The 21,790-nt window shown below is 39.1% G+C and overlaps 2 protein-coding genes across 11 annotated transcripts in view; one reads left to right on the top strand and one right to left on the bottom strand.

Annotated features, from left to right (window-relative positions):
• Nucleotides 1–17,672, top strand: part of LOC138000098 (arf-GAP with Rho-GAP domain, ANK repeat and PH domain-containing protein 1-like) — a 56,300-nt gene extending 38,628 nt beyond the window's left edge. For 4 of the 8 annotated variants that reach the window (XM_068846262.1, XM_068846260.1, XM_068846258.1 and 1 more), the window contains 22 exons: nucleotides 174–242; nucleotides 374–430; nucleotides 669–775; nucleotides 3,175–3,244; nucleotides 3,339–3,429; nucleotides 3,752–3,832; nucleotides 5,139–5,273; nucleotides 6,012–6,117; nucleotides 7,609–7,693; nucleotides 7,786–7,869; nucleotides 9,008–9,037; nucleotides 9,316–9,363; nucleotides 10,498–10,581; nucleotides 11,734–11,845; nucleotides 12,248–12,354; nucleotides 12,440–12,553; nucleotides 12,996–13,096; nucleotides 13,501–13,548; nucleotides 13,948–14,011; nucleotides 14,977–15,048; nucleotides 15,482–15,526; nucleotides 16,497–17,672. In XM_068846262.1, coding sequence (XP_068702363.1) covers nucleotides 174–242; nucleotides 374–430; nucleotides 669–775; nucleotides 3,175–3,244; nucleotides 3,339–3,429; nucleotides 3,752–3,832; nucleotides 5,139–5,273; nucleotides 6,012–6,117; nucleotides 7,609–7,693; nucleotides 7,786–7,869; nucleotides 9,008–9,037; nucleotides 9,316–9,363; nucleotides 10,498–10,581; nucleotides 11,734–11,845; nucleotides 12,248–12,354; nucleotides 12,440–12,553; nucleotides 12,996–13,096; nucleotides 13,501–13,548; nucleotides 13,948–14,011; nucleotides 14,977–15,048; nucleotides 15,482–15,526; nucleotides 16,497–16,601 — 1,815 coding nt within the window. In that variant the 3' untranslated portion in view covers nucleotides 16,602–17,672. The remainder of the gene's footprint in view (nucleotides 1–173; nucleotides 243–373; nucleotides 431–668; nucleotides 776–3,174; nucleotides 3,245–3,338; nucleotides 3,430–3,751; nucleotides 3,833–5,138; nucleotides 5,274–6,011; nucleotides 6,118–7,608; nucleotides 7,694–7,785; nucleotides 7,870–9,007; nucleotides 9,038–9,315; nucleotides 9,364–10,497; nucleotides 10,582–11,733; nucleotides 11,846–12,247; nucleotides 12,355–12,439; nucleotides 12,554–12,995; nucleotides 13,097–13,500; nucleotides 13,549–13,947; nucleotides 14,012–14,976; nucleotides 15,049–15,481; nucleotides 15,527–16,496) is intronic. The other 4 variants (XM_068846263.1, XM_068846261.1, XM_068846256.1 and 1 more) reach the window with 2 other exon arrangements.
• Nucleotides 17,673–19,013: 1,341 nt separating this feature from the next.
• LOC138000099 (spermatogenesis-associated protein 4-like) overlaps nucleotides 19,014–21,790 on the bottom strand; it is a 12,089-nt gene continuing 9,312 nt past the window's right edge. For 2 of the 3 annotated variants that reach the window (XM_068846265.1, XM_068846266.1), the window contains 4 exons: nucleotides 20,621–20,789; nucleotides 20,404–20,464; nucleotides 20,008–20,127; nucleotides 19,014–19,239 (listed from right to left, as the gene is read on the bottom strand). In XM_068846265.1, coding sequence (XP_068702366.1) covers nucleotides 19,124–19,239; nucleotides 20,008–20,127; nucleotides 20,404–20,464; nucleotides 20,621–20,789 — 466 coding nt within the window. In that variant the 3' untranslated portion in view covers nucleotides 19,014–19,123. Of the gene's footprint in view, nucleotides 19,243–20,007; nucleotides 20,128–20,403; nucleotides 20,465–20,620; nucleotides 20,790–21,790 lie in introns of all 3 variants that reach the window. The other variant, XM_068846264.1, reaches the window with a different exon arrangement.

The following is a 21,790-nucleotide window of genomic DNA, read 5'->3' as shown; positions in this document are numbered from 1 at the left end:
CTCCGTTCACCAACGCCCTCTTCTATCAACCTTTGAAGTTTGACAAGTTTTTAAGTTGTCTTTGAGATTGTTCATCTAAGGAGATATGGGTATTTTTGCTGGGACATACTGGACAAAACCTGTAGCCACAGGATGCTCAATTGTGATCGAATTTGGTGATGTTTTCTTCACAGACTCCTCAAAGTGTTCCCTTCGTAGAAGTAGTTTATGAGAAAGAAGGTTTCTTGTACAAGAAAGAGGCAGTAAGTCTTACAACCACTATAACTTTTTGTTCTTACAATATTCTCTTCTTCAATGTTGTCATCTAATGTTGTCAGTCAATAATGTTTTGTAATAATATCCAGTGCAGTAACATTATGTTGCCCTGCTTTAGACTTGGAAGAAAAAGTGGTTTCTACTAAAAGATCGACAGTTGAAGTATGCAAGAGGGGTGAGTGCAACTGTCAACAACTTACTGTAGTGTAATATGAAGACAAAGTGGCTGTAATTTTTGAGTTTCTGGTGGATAGATGTGACAGATTTTATCTGCCTATTCTATATAATATATATATTATTTCACATTACAAAGCTAGAGCTTAGAAATATGGCAAAAACAGAGCACTGTTGGATGCACAGAGGAAAAGGATGCACCATCTACTGACAAAACCATTCACCTGATTTGTTTGTAGCCCCATGAAAAGGATGACCTTGTAGTGATTGATCTTACGACAGTGACATCACTGGTGAAGTGTCCCAAAGGAGAAGTGCTGCAAATGGATATAGTTACTGTTGACAGGTGAGAAGCTTAAAATAGAAGAATTGTTTTTCTCAGGAGGAGCTTACAGAATGCTCAGGGTTACTGAAACCTTGGCTGGGTCAGGGAAGAGGCTGGACAAGTAATTTGTAACTGCTGAAAAGTTGTGGTTGTGGGGAGTGATAGGGGCTAAATAAAAAAACCGGCCACAGGGTGAGACGAAAATGAAAAGATGAGGTTGCCCTTCGGGCAAGCTGTTACTTGAGGTTACTAGCCCGAAGGTCTGACGAGCTAGCCCGACATTAAATTGTTCATAAAGAATAATCAGATGTATTTAAGGATGGTGCCTACTATTTAAGGGTATTTTTGCCCTGTTTCATGATTATGCAGGAAATGTAGATCTTAACAAGTGTTATGGAAATCCAAAAAGAAAATTGGGGGTAACCACCCATTTTTCAAAGATAATTCATGAATAATATTTGTAAAAAGCTTTAAAATACAAAGCAATGTATGGCGTTTTTTTCTCAAACTGAATCTTAATTATTTCTCAAAAATGCCTGGTTACCCGCAATTTTCTTTTTGGATACCAAGAGTATTTACTAAGATCTACTTTTTCCGGATAGTTTTAAGTCGCGCAGTAACATCCCTGTATTAGTAAGTATCAACGGTAGGAAACCAGATTATCTCGAGATGCGCAGAATGTATGCGCAATAACAATAGTTTCCCAACGAAACGCACCTAAATTTCCGAGAAAATCCACTGCACCGTGACTTGGCTGGAATTTAATTAGACTGATTGTCTCGCACTGCATGCTGTCAGTAAGCAGAAAAAGTCATGACGTTATTTACGGACGCAACTACACACTTTGTGGTATAAAAGCTCAATTTATCATCAGAAAAGAGAAACCAACGGTGTTTGCCCGTCGGGCAAGCTACGATAAGAAAACGCTAGCCCGACAAGTCATTCCAGTAGCCCCGGGCTATCGGACAGCACTTTCGTCGCGCCCTGCGGCCAGTTTCCAAATTCACAGAAGCTTAGTGTTTCCTTCACGTGAAAATTGAGATTTTGACAATGAATGTCATTGTTGCATCAACATTTATCTGGGCCTTGTCAGCACTAATTATTACTGAGGTGCCCTGCTTCTGCTTAGAAGTGGTGATTGAATTTTTATTTTTTTATTATTATTAATATTTTCTCCAAACAAAATAGAGTAATTAATTTAAGTATAAGAAATAAAGTGGAGAAGGGCACGATATAGTAAAAATTAGTGCCCATTAACACTGATTATAATTTATAGCTCTTTACAATAAGTCCATACATAAGAATAAGAAATAATGATCAATAAATAAACACACACATAAGCACACGTACCAGTGTTCCAGATAGGTGACGGGTCTCGGGTCAAAAACCCGACAAGATCAGCTGCATGACCCGACAAATTAATGGAAAATTTATAATAATCTGGTGGGATCAGTGGGAATTGACCCGTTGGAATTCCCTATTGGCACCCTGCCTTAAAATCTTATTTGGAACACTCCGTACACAGACGCATACATATGCACACACACAACGTACATCATGGCACGAGTCAAGGAGATTAGTACTGAGCAAAATAATATTTGAAAACGGCTTTTCCAAATTCACAGAAGCAAATGGATGGGGCAATAATTCAAAAAAGATAGAGGAGAACATTCTCAACAGTTACAGTATATGAATGTAGAAAGCAATGGAAGAAATGTATATATTTGAAGTGCGGGCTATAGACGAAGTGGAGAAAATATTAATGATCCTCACACTTATCTGGACAATTTAAGCAATTTTATTGTCTTTGAAAAAAAAAAAAAAAAATTCAGGTGGCCCCAACAGGATTTGAACTCATGACCTCTGCAATGCCAGTGCATTGCTCCACCAACTGAGCTGTGAGGACAATTTGTTGGGGTCGTGTGTCCCATTAAAGGACTCAATGAAATAAAATGTATGTATTTGAAGTGCTGTTCTCATTCATTTTTGCCATTGAGAGAGGAATAAGTAGAAAGCTTTTCTGTTTCATTGAAAAATGGAATAAGTTAATAAGGTAAATAACAGGTAAATAGAAGTTACAGCAAGTGCAAGGATCACATCTCCCTTTCGTTTATAACCCACACTTAAAATGTATACATTAATTTCATTCATCCAGTCCTTTCACAGGAACAACACATGAGCCCATAGCTTCATAGCTCAGTTGGTGTAGCATTGCGACGGCATCGCAGAGGTCATGACTTTGAATCCCATAGGAGCCACCTCCTGAATTTTTTCAGGTGTCTGCAGGGACTATAAAGTGCTTAAATTGTCCAGATAGGTGCAACGATCATTTTTCTATTTTGTGTAGAAAACAACGTGTGACTCCTTCTTGAACAGGTGTCCATTCTCATTACGAACAATGCGTTCATTCATCTTCTCAGAACACATTCTCTCAAGGCAGACACAGAGGAAGAGCTGGATGCCTGGTTCTCAGCCTTGAGAAACAAGCAGGTAAGAGTCTGATACGTTTAAAGCTAACTACCAGTATGTGCCAAGCTCTTTCAAGAGTAACACATGAAATTAAATTTTTCTTGTCTTCTTTTAGGTGTTTGGTGTTTTGCTGAGTCAACAGGATCTAGGATCTGATGGTATCCCTCATCTTGTGGCAAAATGTCTGCAATTTGTGGAAACGTATGGTATGGTGTTAATTTGGAAGTTTACTGCAACAATTTTCCAGACCACAAACAGCCCATCTTTGCTCAATGAGTATGACGTCAAGGGAAAAACAGGTTCCTGAGAATTGGGTGAACTTAGTGAATGAAGCAAGAAGGCTTTTCAACATATTACACACCCTTTTTTTTGCAATTGTATTTTTTTTGTTATGCTAGACAGAGCTAGACATGCTTGTTATGCTAGACATGCTTGTGCAATATATTCTAACAAGCTGCTCAATTTTTCCACTGCCAAGAATCAGAGATCTTCCATTTGAGTAGGGTAATCTCAGTCACTTGTTTTCAGGTGGTCTTGAAATGGAAGGTGTGTACAGAGTGAATGGGGGACAGCTGACTATGAAGAAGTTAAGGACACTATTTGATCAAGGTGAAGTGTGTGATAGTAAATGGGAGAATTTGTTTCAAAAAACCATATATGAGGTCCTTGTCACAATGGTGCTTTTCCCCTGCAATTAATAATTACTCGGAATACCTGAAAGGTATCCGAGTTATAGACCACTTTCATAAATGGCGACTACTTTTACATTCTTTTGTCTTTGTGTTAATTAGACCTACGGAAACAAAAGTTCATTTAAAATTTGCTCGTCGTAGCCAGGCTAGTTAGGCTTATTAGCATTAAAACAAAAGAATATTTTATTTGGCCGCTATTATGAAAGAGGTCTATAATCTCGGTAGACTTTGTTCACAAAAAAGTGGATTTTAAACTGATTTAACAAGCATCTGATTATCGGCTGATGATGGACATCGGACAATCAGAGGGACTAAATTGCCCAATCAGGATGTTTCACAAACGAATAATGTCGCTCTGTTCCCACTTCAAGGCATTTACTACACTCCACACAAGAATGCAACCTTTGCCTATTTTCATATTGTATCTGCCCTCATTCAAAAATTAACTTTTTAACTTTGGGAAGGTAAACAACCATTTGCCAAACTCACTGTTTCAACGACGCTTCATTAAATCTTTTGAAATGGAACTAGCTACAACAAACAACATTCCCTTGAGTTGAACCGTGCCCCTGGCAGTATCCCTATCTGTGACACTGGCATACAAACAGGAAATAACGGCTGTTTATTCGTAACCTAGCAGTAATTTTAATCTTGGATGATTGAACTGCGTTCGACAATCGAATAGGAAGCTCCGCTAAAACCCCATGCGAGCGTCCCTGCAAACAACGATGCTTACGTAAAAATCTCCCAAATCCTTTTGCAACGGACATTTAAACCTGAACTAATTTAGGAAGCGTTCGCTTTTGTCAATTGCAATAACAAAATCGGCTATTTAGTCCTTCCAGTTTCCTTTCAAGCGGCCTTCACACGGCAAACTTTAGTTTGCAAACTCGTGTTGGCAAACTCAAGTTGGTGTGTGTGAAAGACACAACAACAGTTGTCAAACATGTTGGCAAACTATTGGCGAGAATAGAGACAAGTTCTATTTGTCGCCAACAATTTGCCAACGTGTTTGCCGACTGTTTTTGTGCCGTTCACACACACCAACTTGAGTTTGTAAACTCAAGTTTGCCGTGTGAATTTGGCGGCTTAAGACCTTCTAAAGGCTTCCAAACTAAATGCATCTATTTCTTTGCCTCATATATTCCGAGTAGGGCGTCTTGTTTTGTAATATTCTATCCTAATCCTTGATTGATCACTGATTGAGACTTGTTACCTTTCAGATGCGGGGAGAGTCTTGCTGACACTAGATGAGTGTGGTGTTCATGACGTCACAGGAATACTGAAGCAGTACTTGCGAGAACTACCTGACCCAGTCATTCCTGGTCACGTGTACAAGCTATTCATTACGGCAGGCTGTAAGTAATTAGGCCAGTATCAAAATTCGTCAGTGATGTAGAAACAAACAATTTGCTTTCCTGTACTTTCTTATTCAACTTAAGCGCGCGCACGTTCCTACTTCAGATCTTGTAACATATTTTTGCGCATGTATCAGGTCTTCACTAGATTACGCTTGTCCTGTTTTCCATTACAGTTTACCAAAGTATCTACAAGTCGAGCTCGAAAGAGTGCAAAGGAGGGCCCTATCATGCATTTTTCCCAGGGTGCACTACTCGGACGCCCTTCAGTTAGCAGGGCTTGAGTCCATCAGGGCCCATCAGGAAAAGTTAACAGAACACCTTTTTAAGTCTATTGTTAATGATCCACGGAGTAAGATTACCAGCCTCCTGCCTCCCTCAGTTTCTATCTCATATGAGCTGAGAAGGCAGAGGAGGTTTGCCATGCCTCTTGTAAAGACAAATAGATTTGCAAATTCATTCATAGTTAAGAGTGCGAGGGAAGCATTTAAGTAATTTCTGACAGTAGTCGCTTTGTAATTATATAATAGTAGTAGTTTTTAAATCATTTCTTATATTTCTTACTTGTAAAGAGGCGCAATTCAGTTTTTTTTAACTGCAATGTTTTTTCTTAATAATAAACACACACAGTCAGGCTTTCCTATAATTGTCTTGAACTAAGACAAAATAGAGGCTTTCTTCATTCATAGCATTGTTGCGCACTAATTTTCTTTTCTTGGTTTTGATTTTCGTTGTCAGTGAATCAAGATCATAACACAAGACTGATAGCAATCAAAGATTTGATCAACCAACTTCCTAAAGTGAACCATGACACGCTGAAAATAATTATCTTTCATTTGACAAAGTATGTAGTATACTCTTCTTATGGAGCATCTTCGTATGAAATGGAGTCACTGTGTCAATACCAATTAAGTAGTTTACTCTTCAACCAAGCGTTTAGAAGGTGTATGCCATAACATGCTGAACAATCACGTTTTCATATCATGGGCAGATAAAGGCTGATAGACAGTGAAGACTACAAAGTGTGTGCATTAAGGGGGGTGGGTGTGAATTAAGCCAAAAAAAACATGGAGTGGGAGGGGAGGGGAGGGGAGGGACACACTTTCACAACAGAGATAAAATCGAGACTGTTACTTAATCATTATGGGTTAGTATACTTATCTTAGCGTTCCTTGACCTGAGCTTCGTATCATTGTTTAAATATTTCGTCTCACTTGAAACCATGATATTCTTATCCATTAAAAGCCAATCCTGGCATGTCTGCTGTTAAAACTTGTAATCAATGTCTTTTCATAACATACGTGATTATTGAAAATTCTCAGCGCTGATTGGTTGCCGTTGAGGTTATTATTACGCAATAATCACGTATGTGTGGTTCCTAAGTGTTCTTTTTTTCATAATGGCCGCAAGCCGTTTTGTCGAGGTGACAGACGAAGAAATTAATTGTTTTAAAAAAAAAAAAGCATATTTTTCAAATAATCACCTACTAAAACAATTATTCACTTCGGCGAATAATTGTTAATTAATTGACACATATGGATACTCTGGAACGCTCTCTGTGACAATATCGAGACAATAAGCAGGGAAACAAATATTGTAAATCAAATTTAACATGCTGAGAAACTAAACTCATCACGAAATTAATAGTCAACTCAAGGGTACCGTGGTAAAGTGTTTTCAGGAGCAGCAAAGTCACATCCAGTTGCTGGACAGAAAAGCCGGGATTTGTGGTATACAATGTTGATAAAGGTGGATTCTGAAAGACATTTTAAAAGGAAATTTAACGATAAAAAAGTTGCATGACGTTCCGACTACCTCATGTCATCATTGTCCAATGTGAAGAAATTGACACAAGTGACACATAGACCGAATGCACAAATGGCAGCTAAAAATGTATTCTTTTGTTTATGCGCTAATTAGACTCACTAGCCTCGCTCTCAAAGCCACATTTTTTTTGTATTTTTTCCATGCAAACGAGGCGAGTGAGTCGAATTAGCACATAAACAAAAGGATTTTTTTTTGCCGCCATTTTATGCATTCGGTCTATTTAACAAATAGATTATGTGATCAATAAAATTATAGTAAATGAAGGTCAATATTTTTCCTGTCGTAGAAAGACATCCTGTGCCAAAAATATATTTAAAAAATAGATTCCATGTTGCCGTGCGTCTGTTTAGTAATAGATCACAGACAACGTCAAAATGTAGTAAGAACATAAAAGTGGCACACAAGGCGATAGCCGAGTGTGTCACCGATGTTCTTACCAGATTTTGACGTCTCGCAGTGCGAGTCGCTTCACAATTCACTGATAGTTTTTGTCCTTTTTCTTTTTCAGGGTTGTGGAATTAGTGACCATAAACAAAATGGGATTACCTAACGTTGCAATGATCTTTGGACCAACATTGATGTCCAATGAAAAAGTGAGTATTCAGTTCTTTTGTTTATAGAAAAGTTTACTTTTTTCTATTGCGGATTTCGTACATAATTGTTGTTATTTTTCTCTTTATACCAGACTGGAAGAATGGATGATACTTCTATCAACCAAGAGTTTTCCATCGTTGGTGACATGATTAATTATTACCAGTGGCTCTTTGATGTAAGTATTAAATTATTCGTAACAACACTTGTGTCGTAGTGCAGGCATGAAACACGCCCAGACATGGTTTCCTGGAAAATCAGGATCGAGGAATGGGGATTGTGGACTACTACTACTACTACTACTACTACTACTACTACTACTACTACTACTACTAATAATAATAATAATAATAATAATAATAATAATAATAATAATAATAACCCGTGCTATCAGCACACTGAAAAATAATCTTAAGCGCCCCTTTTGTATGGATTCAATTTTGTTAGACAGTTAATCTGGAATGGATTGCCACACAGGCACAGCGTACTCTAAAAAGGATCTAACATAAGTTATATAGACCTTTAACGTGCTTCCTTGATCAACGCCGGCTCTATGTAGAATACGTAGGGAGTAGAGCATCTTGCAGGCTTTTTTATATCATGTGATCTTTTAAGTCGATACATGTTCTTTATCGTTATTACCTAATACTTTTGGTCTGAGAGTAAAGTTAGGGTATAACATAAAGTTGATTGATTGATTGATTTGTTTATTAATCACTTTCGCAGCCACTGGCTGAATTACAGTGAAGGTCAACAATAAATTTATACACAAGAAAACAGTTCCATAATAAATTACTAAATCATAAATAATACTAATAGGTATATATATATTATCTCAATGTTATAAGGATATAACCAAGGACGAAGACTAGTTAATGAGCGCAGGCGCATATTTCACGCTGACAAGACCGCCAAAGCGGTCGGTTTTTGTCGCCATAGTGGTATGTGCTTTTGGTCTCAAATTATAGCGAGAGGACGGTCCGATGATCCGTGAATGTTAGTAGCATCTCCTTACACTTAATAGGATTTAGTCTCATGTTATGATCCATAGAAAAATTGTGCATGTCCTGATACCGCCGAGCAGACTGATAGAGTTCAGTAACAGCCAACACCTATACAGATTCAGCGTGTGGTCACTTACGAAATTTCAATCTCGCAAACAGCCAGTTAAGACGCCTTTCGGTGGCATGTCAGGTATTCTGCATTAGGATCTTGTCGTTCATACAGAGTTTTTGACGACAAATTTGTCAGAATATTTTGTGAGTACTTTATGTCACGATCAAGCCTTACCTTTTGTTTATTCCCCTTTTTGTCAGGTGGGCGAAGATGAGGTCCTGAAAGATCAGGTAACAGTTTCTCGATATTTTTGTTGTTTATCCTGGTACCCGAGAGCCCTTCGTGTTTAGATGAGGCTATGTAATCACGGAAAAAGTCCTCTATTGCTTAAAAATCACAGCAGGGGCAAAAAAAAACATGCTGACTTGTCGCCAGGCCTCACTCTTTAAGCGATTTGATACTATCTTCCCATTGGGCCCTGCGCTCTTATTTTCCCACATTTTTGTCGTAAAAAATTTGTATCTCCTCAAGAAAGAGCAGAAATAACGCGCATATCTCTATTTGTTAGGTCATTCAGCAAGCCAAAGAGAAGATCAGAAAACTCAACGAGGAAAAGGTACTGTAACTCATTTGTCAATGTAAGCAATAGACCAATTCGGCTTACTCAATGTTGTACCCAATTCAAATCCTCTGGGAATAAAACGTTTTGTTCCAAGATTTCCATATCATTTAAATGTGAATGCTTCATTGTCATGCAAATTCAACACACAAAGAATCTTAACCCCGAGAGATTTGAATTGGGTACAACATTGAGTTAGCCGAATTGGTCTATTTGATAAAGGTCTCAAAAAAGTAGTGTTACATGTACCTGACCTGTGGTGCTACCACCAAAGGATGTTTAATTAACCCTTTGACTCCCAGGAATGATCAGCATGTCAATAGACCTTATTCATAAATGGCGGTCACATTTATAATTTTTTTGTCCACGTGCAAATTAGCCTACCAGGCCTCATTTTAGAGCAAGAATTCTTTTCAATTCACTGTATGGTATCGAGGCTTGATAGGCTAATTTGCACTTCGACAAAAGAATTATAAATTGACCGCCATTTATGAATAAGGTCTATTCTCTTCACAATTTCAATGAAGAGTCAGTCAGACAGATATTGAGAATCAAGATAATTATCAGCTTAAGAGGTATGATCGTGATATAACACCAAATTCTCATGACTCACTACCCAGCAAAGAAATCTATGGTTATAGGAAAATGACAGTTTCGATCTTGGGTATAACTGAAGATGAGGAAGGTATATTACATACTCTATATCACATCTTTTCAAATGAATGTTCATAAACGCTTTTGAACGTAAAGAAACCACACTCCTTTCTCAAAGAGGAGGCTGTGTGGCCAGGCCTAAGGTGGAAAAATTAGAACTAAAATAGGACATTTGCATGATGACGTCATTTGACTACAAGTACCAGAATCCTTCAGGGTTTGTTTGTCTCATGCTAATTAGAGCTATTGTTATTTTTACCCCACTGGGAATACAAAATTTAAATAAGAAAAAAACAAACTGAATTCTGGTATTTTTAGTCAAATGACGCCATCGTGAAAGTTGCCTATTGAACGATGAAGCATGCAGTGCGAAACGTATGCAAGCCTTCTTGTTTAAAGGGTGTTTTTTGCCGAGGAAGTAACAGTGCTTGTTTTTAAAAATATTGCTAAATCAATTTCCTCCATTCTTTTTCATAGCAGGAAACGACAAGTAGCACTGGAGGAGAATTTACACTAGATATTTACGTCAAAGAAAAAAATGACAACCCTTGTCGAATGAAGGTCATTCTTGCCTGTTTGTTTGTTCGAGTTTTTTATTTCTGTGTAGTCTTCATTTCATTATGGTATGGATAGTAGAGGAACTGAATTTACTTTTTTCGGAGCTGGAAGGCCAAAGTCTGAACTAAGCTAAATATTGGTTATTGTATGAAAATGTATCAGATTAAAACAGGCGATCTTGCACGGGCAAACTGCCTTTTCTGGATTTAAAAACAAAAAAAAACTTGTTTTCCGGCGTCAAGCTTCGTCTAAACTTTCCAATGTTCTCGGCCAACGTAGGGAGCATCTCACCTTTGATGACGTTTACCAAACGTAAATTGCTATTCGATGAATATTGGTCAACATTGGTGGTAGGATTTAACAGGACATCCATCATCGAAACCGAACCAATGTTGGGTGACCCCCTGCAGCTTTCCAGACGCGGGCTGTGATTGGAGAATAAACAATGCACCTAGGGCTCCCTGATAACAAAGAAGCTACAGGTCATACATAGAGACCAATGAAAATAGCAGTGGTTAAAGGGTACATATAGTCCCAGTATTTTCCGACATTGTTGGCACGCATATGGCCGTTGCTTGTAACGTTTGCAAATGTTTGCCTTGATAAGCAATTCCGTGTCAATCTCACCCTCTAGTACACAGCGGCAGCGAGCGCGAAATTGAAAACCTCAATATTAAAACTAGCCTTTTGTAAAAGAACTTTAAGTTACTTGTCGTTCCATGTTGGAAGGGAAGTGCAGCGAGTAGTTTTATTTGAGATTTTATGATGGAACAATTGTTGTGGCTGATCAGTTGTTATGACATGGACATTTGAAGGAGACTGTCATTCGGTAATCACCTTCATTAACTATTTCGTAAGGAAGTTAACAATGTTAAAATTTTATTAAACGGGGAAACCACAAGCGGGTAACCCTCGCGTAACAAAGCTGTTGGCAAGATAAGTGTCGCTTCTCGCCTGGCCGCTCGTGTCAATTACCATCAAAACAGTTTTCTCTTGGCCTTGTTTTGAAAAAGAGGCTGAAGTACACTCAGTTTGAAAAATTGTTTTGGTTTTGTTATTGTCATGGTCGGCGTTTTCTCAGTTTTCTTTTTATTAATAAAGGACATTATTTGCCAAAAAAGGTAACAAAAGGAATCGATTCTTCTTTGTTCCCAGGTTTCATCTGAGATGTCTGCAGGCAGATTATGTGAGGACATTGTGTCACAGATGAACTTGGCTCGTAATCTCGATTGGGCTTTGTTTGAAGTAATCGATAATGGGGCTTTGGGTGAGCACCGCTGTTCATTGGTTTCCATCTAATTTACGTTAAGCAAAGAACTCCATTTTCTATTCTAATCTTTTATGCTAATATGAAATAAAGTAACAACACCAAACGATAGCGCGATTCATTTATATATTTATTTGTTTATTTGTTTTTATTTAGGGACAAAATCACAACATGTGCACACATAAAAATCTTGCGGGTTCATGTTTCAGGGAAATGTTGCAGCGACATGCCCCCTCGTGTGAACTGATACTTTTATAACTGCAACACCACTTTTGGGGGGATGATTTTGTCCCCGTCAGCTTGTTGAACTTCATGGGACCCGCTCTTAAAGACTTCTCCACCCTTCTTTTTATGTCATCACGTACCTTATTTCCTTATTTGTGCTCTTTACTATTTTACCAGAGCGTGCATTTCAAGTTCGAGAAAAAGTTCTTGCGGCCGCCAACTGGGGCAGCGGTAACTTCCTTATCGTCAAAGAGAATTACATAGCGGAACAGATTGCTCCTCATGTAAATATCACCAACTATGATTTCCTTTTGCTGAATCGAATTTTTTGGCGAAGGTTGTGACGTGGTAATTTTTTCTCGTTTCCAGGTCGGCTGGCTGTCGATCGAGGGCACGTTGCACATCCGGGAACCCAAAAAGAACTGGAAGCAATCACACGTGTGTTTGAAGCACGGTTACCTGTCCATCAGTAAGGAGAAAGGGGTAAAGAAAAGATGAGTAGAATTGATCTCAGCCCCTAAATTGTATCTAAATAAGATTCTCTTAATTAAAAAACAAATGCTATGCCTGAATGGAAGGGACCCGTTTCGTCATAGTGATTAGGAAAGCATTTGTTTAAGCCACTTCAACTTCACTTTAGTCTCCTTCGCAGCCGGCGTCACGCAACGCTCGCCCCACCAAGGCGTGACGCACCAATCACGTTTGCGAAGGATCCTAAGGTTACTTTTATCCGGGAGATTCTGCTCATTTTTATCAGAAGGCTGATCAGTTAAATTTATGAGTGAATGGAAGTATGGCGATTTTTAGTCTGCTACAGAAGGCCCTCCTTAAAAATTGGCGGCAACTTGTGTGTAGAGTGTTGATCATTTAGACCTTTTTTTCGGTAAGTGTGGTCAACAACCTCTTTTTTGATTTTTTTCTCTAGTTGATTTCCAAGGCTACCAGAGAAGAACAATGGCCGCTTCACAAACTCACTTTATTCGTTGGTATACCAAGCGAGAAAGCTACCAAGGGAATTGATACCAGGTAATTAACTTGTTAGATAGGCCAAGGTTATCTTAGCCGGCCTTTTCTAGTTCAATCATTTGCATTTTGGGGGAGCGTGCAGTCGTTAACGCGTTACTCGATCTGTATTGTATAACTCATGGGAAGGATCCGATAAATTGAAATATTTAATAGTCATTCCAGAAACTTCTAGAGCTAAAAAAAGACAAAATGGAAGGATCATCACAGTTAGTTGAGCATCTCAAACAGTTGCAAAGGACTGAGTCCTAAACAATCCAGGCTTAAGCGGGATTCGAACTGCGCATGACCGAATAACTTGGAATAATTGTGAAATGATTTCAACAACCGGAAGTTATATTTGTACATATAAACGTTTACTTCTTCGTGAAGAACCTCTGACGTTTCGTCTGTTTCATATTCTGCAGTTGCGGCTTCACTGTTGTTATAAAAACAGATCAAGAGGAGATCACCAGGTAAGACATGCAGCCGTGAATCCTTCTCGCCATGCTATGGTATAGTAAGTTATAATAACAATAACAAAAGGGAAGTTGAAGGCACTACCCAACTGAAGCGTAGAAGGACTGATCGAGTCCGGTGGGAGTAACTGATCTTACAAGTCAGGGATAATTTTTTTTTCAAAATTTTATTTCAACTAGTACCTTAGTGGACTAGAAATTAGAAGTGGTAGATTCTTCTAGAACATTCTTAAAGCAAGCACAACCAATTGGCTTAGAACTTCTTTTGGAAATCCAAGTTTCAACGTGCATGAGCAACACCCTCGAAACGAGTAAAAAGCACATTAGTGTGCCAGAGTCACCTCATTCTGGGTTCCCGCTCATCTGGATTTACTTGTGTGTTTGTTGTGTGAACAGATACTTGTGCGTAAAAGAGAAAAGAGACAGGGACCGTTGGTTGGCAGCAATACTTAACATGAAGGTAAACATCGGTTGTAACTCAGTCCATGCGAAGTAGACCGAGGTGATGGGTGTCCTTAACAATCCTCAGGAAGCCCGGCCATCACGAGAACAAATTGCTCTATGCATGACTGAGTTTGCCAACAGAGCCAGTGATTCGTGCGTTCTTAAACGCACAATGACTAAGTAGATTAACTTAATACAATACTTCTTTACATACTTATTAAATAGTAGCTATTCAGGACACCGAACCTGCTGACTCTTTTAGCACAACACCTGTCCTTGCAATGTGGTTGTAGCAAGCATTCATATGACACAATTGTACAAATGCTCGATTACAGGAAATCTTTGTCTTGGACCAAACGGGAAACTTCTTATATTACTTAAGGTGCAGGGATGGCGCAGTGGTGAGAGCACTCACCTCCCACCAATGTGGCCCGGGTTCGATTCCCAGACGCGACGTCACGTGTGGGTTGAGTTTGTTGGTTCTCTACTCTGCACCAAGAGGTTTTCTTCGGGTACTCCGGTTTCCCCTCTCCTCAAAAACCAACATTTGAGTTGATTTGAGTTAATTGTTAATTTCAGTTTACAGTGTCCCTAATCAGTGCTCCGGCGCTAGAACGACTAGACACTTAAACAAAGTTCCTTTCCTTACAGTGTTAGTCGATCTTGTAACCTTGTTGTCCTGGCCCGGGTTGCTCGAAGCATGTTTAGCGCTAACCAGCGTTAAACACCATGGAAACCTAAAGGTTTTTATACTTCTTAACCAACGGTTAGCGCTAACCAGGCTTCGAGCAACCGGTCCCTGGTCTCTCTCTGGGGTGGGGAGAAGTTGTCAAGGGAAAAATATTTGCACGTTGGTCAAACTCATGCGCGACTGCAAGGTCTGCGGTGGGGAAGCAGCTTGGAGCACAGGCGTCAATTGAGGCTAAGGCTTCTTGATGATGATCGTCAATTTTTTTTAATACAGAGTCAATTGTTTTTCAGCACCCTGAAGGCATCTGGTCTGATCCAACCCATACAGATTCAGCGGCTGCAGTGTCTCCGGCTGAAGCCAAGGTAACGTAATCGGCTAGTCTTCTCTTACCGTTTTTCACCCTCAAATAAATGCATCTTGCTTCTTTAGGACGTATTTTTGTAGCAAGGCAGTGAAACCTCGACGCGTTAATAGTCCATTCACAGTAAAATCTACCCGCCGCGCCGGTGACACTTACACAATCCAAGGAACCTCGACTGGTTGGGTCGCGGCCATGAAGCGCTTGCCTGGTAAAACATCGTTTCCAGTCATCAAATCATGATTTGGTTTCGCAGAATTGAGTTTTATAAAGATATGTTATTCCAAGGAAGTTTCTCAAATCAAACGTGGCCGGGTAAACTGACCACACCAGCCGGCAGATAGCGGGTTGTTTCACAAAATCAAAAATGTTCCAAATACGATAGCATTCTTGTCTCCTTCATTAATGCTTGGCCTTAGTACCTGATTTTTATTCAGCAGGCACAAGAAGCGGACGAATTGCCGATGTACCTTGGAAGACAGGTTTGTTGGTTAACTATCCTAAGCAGCGAACGAAGAGTTCCGAAGAGATTTCGCTTTCTGGGCGGGTGAAAACGGCCATCCTTTTATTTTCTGCTCCAATTAAAACTTGGCACCGGAATCTAAAGCTGATCTAAAGAATCACTTCATTGTTCATAACGGAACAACTGGTCCAGTTTTCCCCTCTCTTAATGAACAGTTTTCTGGACGGCAGAAGGGGGAAATTCCTATGGAAATCTATGTTCGTGTGGGAGCGCTTTCTGTAGAGGCTTGTGGCACACGAGACAGCGGTCCAAAAAGTATATATGTACTATTAGTATCACCCAACTAGTGGACTAATGCAAATCCTGCATTTTGATTGGCTACGCTACTAGAGGACTATTATTAATAGTCCTCGAGTAGCGAAAAGCGTGACGCTTTCTTCCGTTTTATTCCCAAAAAAATATTTCTTTAACTTGCATTTGCTAACTTTATTATTGCCTTTTCTGTTCGACTAGTTGGGTGATACTAAAACAATTACATCCTTGGCCCTCAAGGGCCACGAGTCAATAGCCCATTCGGCTTCGCCCCATGGGCTATTGACCCGTAGCCTTTGCGGGCTACGGGTCTAATTGTGAAATATCATCCTTAATTTATTCGTGTGCAGGGTGGGATGACATAACAATAGTCCTTTTGCAACTAACGATCACATGGTACAAAATCCGCCATGCTGGACGGCAAGCTCATTATTATTCTCCCACTGGGACGTTAAAACAAAGAGATCTGAACCAGTCAACCTTGACTTGCCTTTGTTTTAATGTTCCCTCCCTCCAGCATGGCGGATTTTGTACCATGTGATCGTTAGTTGCAAAAGGCCTATTAGCCCTGGCGACGATCCATAAAGTATACCAAGCGGCATTTAGGCTCAAACACTGTTGAATCACTGTGAAGAGAGAATTTAACGCAAACAACATTTTTGTCGTTTTGTTTTCAGTCTATGTTACTTCGTCGGAAAGGTTCCTCAAAAAAGATCATGGAAGAGTTGAAATTTAAACAGAAGTCTCTTAGGCGGTCAGCTGTCGGAGGTTTCCGAACATAAAATCGGAGGATTGGGTGTGTCTTTCGCCCACAATGGTTTCAAGTTCAAAATGAAGAAAAATTTTATCACATATTAAAAATTTAATAGTTGTAAAATACATAGTATGAATACGCGTTATAATGTCAGTACCTGTTCTCTGGACAGAATTATCAGTTAAGGACTTTTAGAATTGCTTTTAAACAATATTTTACCGGAAGAGTAATAGTTTGACGTTGAGTAAAGTTCACGGGCTTGTCCTCTGGCCTAGTCCATAATAGCTTCGCAGGCTGGCCCGGTGCCGAATAAGCAAAATTGGTGCTTTTTGTTGTAACTGGTAGTTATTACTTTTTACTCGAAACAGTTGATGCATTAGGTGAAAATGCAACAATCTCGTGGGTTTTCCACGGGAAACTCCTTGGTTTAAGAGAAATCAAGCATGCATCAAAATTTGCAAGGGAAAATCGAAGGGAATTCGCCATTGGATAAAATATTTGTCTCAAATGTTGTTGCCTTATCAAGGCATTTTTCAGAAACTGAGTACGAAAAGCGATTCCTATTAATCGATTTTTCCGCTGTTGGCAGCCCGTGATTTACTTTTTCATATATAGTCAGTTAAACGTAACATCGTCTAAACATTGAATAAAAATAACAAGGTGATCGTTACGTCTTAAGTTGAGTCCTATTAAAATATTCAAAAACATGGGTAAAAACTGGTGAACTGCTTTTAACGCGGGACTGGAGCGATTCGGATCAGACGTTCGAGTTCTTCCGTTGCTTCACTTAACTAAGGACGCTTTGTAAAAAGAAATTCGAAGGAAACACAAGATCATCGGTTCTCATCAACATGTACTAATGTTTAGAAACTATAAGAAATGTAGATAAAATTGAAAATAACAGCGTCATTTACGTTTTGTATCTTTTGTATCGTTTTGTTATGGGAATTAGTTTTAAATGCGATGAAGAAGCCACGACATTTGGTCTGGTTATTTTTTGTACAAAAATTGAATGAGTAGTGTAAGAGATAAATACGACTGAGATGAGAGATTTTTATTCCCGAACATCATAATAAAACTATTGACAATTTTGTTCAAATTAGTCAGTGTTATGTGTGTGCGAACTGTGTTAAGACCCGCTCCTTTTGCTTTTTGAGCAAGACAAAAACTTCCTGAACACTTTCCCCTCCCCTTCCTCAAAGATGCCTTCGAGATACTTGACTGGTGACGATAGAGCGACTCTCACATGACCTTGAAAAATAAACAGAACGTAAAGAAAAATGCAAAACATTTAATTGGCTTATCGAACAAAAACGAACGAGCGGGAATTTTCATTGGCTTTGCGAACGCGGACGCAAACAACGTCATCTCTCCATGGAACTTTCTGGGGTTTCGCTTTGACGTCATTTGAAATGTAGTCATGTGATTGGGCAATCGAACTGTTTACTGCCCAAGTTAGGAGTTTCCTTGGCGGGAATAAGGAGAAGCTTTACTTTAATCTTGCCAAACATTGGTCCGTGAAACAAATTGCGAACACTTTTTCAAGGTCATACGAAAGTCCCTCCGGAAGGAAAAATCGTTTCGACGGTAAAAGGCTCCATGTTGATGGTATTTTGAGACGCGTCCTTTAATTACAGATCATCCCGAAAGGTAATATCACATAAATCTTTACGATAACTACCAAAAAAGCTACAATTCAGAAACATTGCGGCCGTGTGAAGTGTCCGCGTGCATGAGTTAACAGGGAATATAAGCACGCGCGGACGGCAACCGCAAGAGAACATTTCGCGCGCCAGGACAGCGGTGTCTCCAAGACTTTTATACAGTCAGGGTTCGTGCTGGATTTTGTCTGTAAAATTTCAGGAGTATTCAAGGAGTTTTCAAAGAGTATAAGAAGATTTCTATGCCATTCATAGTGCTTCAGTGTTTTTTTTTTGCTGAAAAAGCCTACCTTGATATTCCTTACCACATCCTGCAAGTTAAGTGCACGCATGGTTATTTTAATTTTTGGTTTTAATGTTTCCCTAATAGTCAATTTTGGGCTGAATTTTTGAAATGTCTCTTCAACTTAGCATGATGCAATCTCAACAATTTTCACCCAAGTAGAAATTCAAGGAGTTTTCAAGCAGTTTTCCACAAAAAATCTTTTTTCTCGAGGGCTCAATTTTCAAGCGCCCTTAAGTCCAAAATTAAATTCCAGGTCCTTTCAAGGACTTCAAGGAGTAGCACGAACCCTGTAAACTAATCGTTCTCTAATGGAGAAAAGATACTTGGCAACGTAAATGTGTTTGTGTGAAGACAAGTTAAAAGAAGAAAGGAGCTCACTTCCGATTGCCGGTCGCGTCTTAAAACGCGCGTGCTTAAGCTCCTTAGTGTCGGAGTTTTCTGGCTCACTTTGGCTCTAGTTGAACCTGCTTTATTGCAAACAGCAACAGTTGAATAGACATCAAACATTTTATTTACAAATGACATTGCTATGATGTAGATAATGGACAAATTCCAAGACAAGGATAAGTGAAATTGTCTTTCATTGGTGAAAGTGCAGTGTTTTCATGTGCGCACCATGGAATACAATCCTGCGTTGTGAGTAGGTACAAACCCATCACTTGAGCCTGTTACTTGGTTGACTTGTATTTCTGTGTAGGGACCTGGACCGGCGTCAAGTTCTGCTGAAGATTAAAAATAAATTGTTAATTTTTTTCTGTCGTTTTACGAAAAGAAACGTAACAATACACGTTGTTTCACTTGTTTCCATTCCATTGTCTTCCCCATAGCTCCAGATTTACAATATGCCACAACATCGCTGGGTTTGGAGAAGACGAGCACAGACATTCCCATTTAGGCCGTCCCTTATTTTTCTCCGTTTCCAGTCGAATGTGTTTCCTAATTTTGGGTCTGTCGGTAGGAGTAAAACAAAAGAAACAACCATCATCATCATACTTTATTTGATAACTACAATAGTTTAGAGGGGAAACCGAATACAAACTAGACAAGAGATAATAAAATATTGGAAATGAATAAGTTTACTAAGGTCTAACTATTTTTAAAAATCTATTAATTTAGCGATATTAAAAGTAGAGAACAAGAAAACCAGAAGGACTTAAAAAAAGAAAAAACGAGAGAGTCGAGTGGGAGTTGGCAGAGAGTAGAAAGTTGGTGTTTTCATCTTTACTTCCCACGTGGACAAAAAGGCTTTCACGTTTACTCTGGGGGTTGAAGTTGAAGTTGAAGTTGGTAAAGCGTCATTAAGTTCCTTATGTCAATTTTTTTTTGAAAACGCAAAAATATGGGTCGGACGAACGACGGTAAACAGAGAAAAAAAGGAAACGGCCTTGCCGGAAATTCTCGCATCTTTGAAATGAATGAGACGCTTACTAGCGTTCCAGATGCAATGAAAATTAATAGTAAAGAGGTTTTTTTCCCCCTCAACAAACCCTTTTGTTCAGTTACGTCTCTGTAATGTCTTTGGAACTGAGATCCTTCTTCACTGTAGTTTGATGGGGGAACTCTTCTAGGACATAACTGACCAAGCGTGGGCCGAATTCCAAACCGACCTGAAATATAATTTGACAAGTTGCCCAGTTATCCGACTAGTAGTGACAAGAGACACCGCAAGTTTTGGTTCGAAAGCATGTATAGCAACGTTCTATCTTATATACGTTACTATGGCCCCCGCGTAGATTCCCGAGAATTTAGAATGATTTTCTCTCTTGGTGGTCACTTCCCGCTGCATCCCCCAGTTACTTAGAGAGAAACAACTTTGTCCACCACGTGACTCAGCAACTTTGCAAGTTTTAGGCGACAAATCAATCGTCAATTAATGTACTCACGTGGATCTTCCATACGTTCTTGTCGACGATGCTCCAAATGAACATTTATGATATTCTGAGCCTGGTGGAGAGAGAAATTTTTAACTTTTTTGAAAAGGAAAAAAAATTAAAAACTAAATATTTATTATGTTAAGAATACTTTTAAAAACCCTTAATTAAAATCCAGATGCTCGTCGACTGGGTTTCTGTCACACTAAACATGCAACAAGTTTGTTACCTTCTGTCTGCACAGAATGCGATCAGGATCAGTTGAAAGTTCCGTGCTTGCGATATTATTCTTTATTGCCATTGATGCTGTAGATCTTGCATGTGCTGGTAACTGCTCTTGATAACTGCTGTCAGTGAAGTCAAACTCCTCTTCTACTGGTCTTGGAGAATTTTTTATTCTACACAAGAAATGAAACAGAAAAACGCTTATGGATGACATGCATAACTATTGCACAGGGTGAATCTTTTATTTTGGTCATTTTTTTCAAATTGCAGAGCGTTCGTTGCAGTTGCAACTGCCAACCCAAAGAAAGATTCTCATTCTCATTTTCTGAAACACCTAATTAAGCATTTTGAGAAAAAGCTCACAGTTTTATGAAACCTGTTGTGTTAGCTAAAATGCATGGAAGAATAATAACATACGCTTAAAATAAGGAATACTCCTTGAAGACTCATGGACAGTGAGTCCACTGAGAATCAAATGAAAGCTTGCAAAATACCATGGGCTCATCGTAAATGTAAGTTTTAGTAATTTTCTTGTTCTTTACTAACTGTCCCCAGGTTAGTCTCCTATGTAGTGCCCTGTGCTGTTGTCTGGGACAAGTAGATCCTTACTTGAACAAGTGACCATATTTGACCACTTGCCGAAGGACCCTTTCAATCAAGTAAAAAGGTGCCTTAATGAAACAAAAAGGTTAAAAAAGGGAAGCATTTGCCCAAAGGGGAGTTGGAATTTTAACTTTTTTCTAGGCCTGCTTCTACGCATCACTTTTTTGCATGGTGAGGTTACGGTCAGGGTTAACCCTAACCTTCTTTGCATGATGATACCATATTCCTCACATTCATTTGCAAAGATAAACTTCAAGCAATAGTAAGAACTTTAATATTCAATTTACCGGCTGTTTACCCTATTACCTAACTCCATTTTTTAATGAAACAGAAGAGCATTTCATTTAGTCTTCTCTCAATGGCAAAAATGAATGAGAAATTCTACTTCTTTTGGGATGTATTTTGATGTGTACTTCATATAGGTGCACACCACTTGGATTCAAAGTCCTATTCAAACTGTTTTTAGCCTAAGGACCTTCACCCAAAATACGTTCCCTCTGAAAACATGCTTTCTTATGAAAACCTGATTTCAGTGCGCAGAGTTATCCACATTAGGTGTTACTTTCCAACA

The sequence above is a fragment of the Montipora foliosa genome, chromosome 4, assembly GCF_036669935.1.
Source record: "Montipora foliosa isolate CH-2021 chromosome 4, ASM3666993v2, whole genome shotgun sequence".
Lineage (NCBI taxonomy): Eukaryota > Metazoa > Cnidaria > Anthozoa > Scleractinia > Acroporidae > Montipora > Montipora foliosa.
This window is presented reverse-complemented; position numbering and strand designations above follow the sequence as displayed.